This window comes from Calidris pugnax, unplaced genomic scaffold, assembly GCF_001431845.1.
Source record: "Calidris pugnax isolate Ruff unplaced genomic scaffold, ASM143184v1 scaffold187, whole genome shotgun sequence".
NCBI classification, from domain to species: domain Eukaryota; kingdom Metazoa; phylum Chordata; class Aves; order Charadriiformes; family Scolopacidae; genus Calidris; species Calidris pugnax.
In genome coordinates this window covers 1,145,231-1,145,843 of record NW_015090969.1, presented here as the reverse complement: position 1 = coordinate 1,145,843, position 613 = coordinate 1,145,231, and the positions used below count along the sequence as shown (strand labels likewise).

The 613-nt window shown below is 67.9% G+C and overlaps 1 protein-coding gene across 2 annotated transcripts in view; it reads left to right on the top strand.

Moving 5' to 3' along the window:
* Nucleotides 1-390: 390 nt before the first annotated feature.
* The window catches only part of ANP32A (acidic nuclear phosphoprotein 32 family member A), a 23,947-nt gene continuing 23,724 nt past the window's right edge, over nt 391-613 (top strand). For both annotated transcript variants that reach the window (XM_014952718.1, XM_014952717.1), the window contains exon 1: nt 391-593. In XM_014952718.1, the coding sequence (XP_014808204.1) occupies nt 540-593 (54 nt within the window). In that variant the 5' untranslated portion in view covers nt 391-539. The remainder of the gene's footprint in view (nt 594-613) is intronic.

The window sequence follows — 613 nt, the reverse complement described above, 5'->3', positions numbered from 1 at the left end:
TCCTGGCTGCGCGCCCCTGCCCGGGCGGCTCCGGCTCTAGGGCCGCTCCCCGCCCCGCGCCTCGGCGCCTCCCCCAGGCTCCGGCAGGCAAAGGGGAGAAGCAGAGCGGGGTGCGCGGAGGGAGAAAAAAAAAAAAAAAATAAAAAAAGGCAGAGCGCGCTCCATTCCCCACCGCGGAGCCGCCGCTCCTTCCCCATCAGCCACCAGCACGGAATGATCCTCCGCTCCCAGCCGGGCTGTCCCTCTGGCCGGCTTCGCCGCTCCCCCATTGGCTTCCACCGCCCCTCGCCCGCCCCCATTGGCTGCGGCCCGGCGGTGCTGCGCGGCGGTTGGCGGAAGGAGGCGTCAATCAGGTGGGAGCCCCCGGGAGCGCCCGCCTCCGCAGTTATCAGGTTAGTGTTCGCCGCGGTGCTGGGGCTGGGGATTCCGAGCGGAGCTGGTTGAGCCCTCAAAGTCCCCGACCGCGCTGGCTGAGGGGGGGTCTCCATCGGTGTCACTGCGCCAGCGGAGCCGGCGACAGCCAGCGACTCCCGCCAGCCATGGACATGAAGAAAAGGATCCACTTAGAGCTGCGGAACAGGACGCCCTCAGATGTAAGCAATGCCCAAAAAAA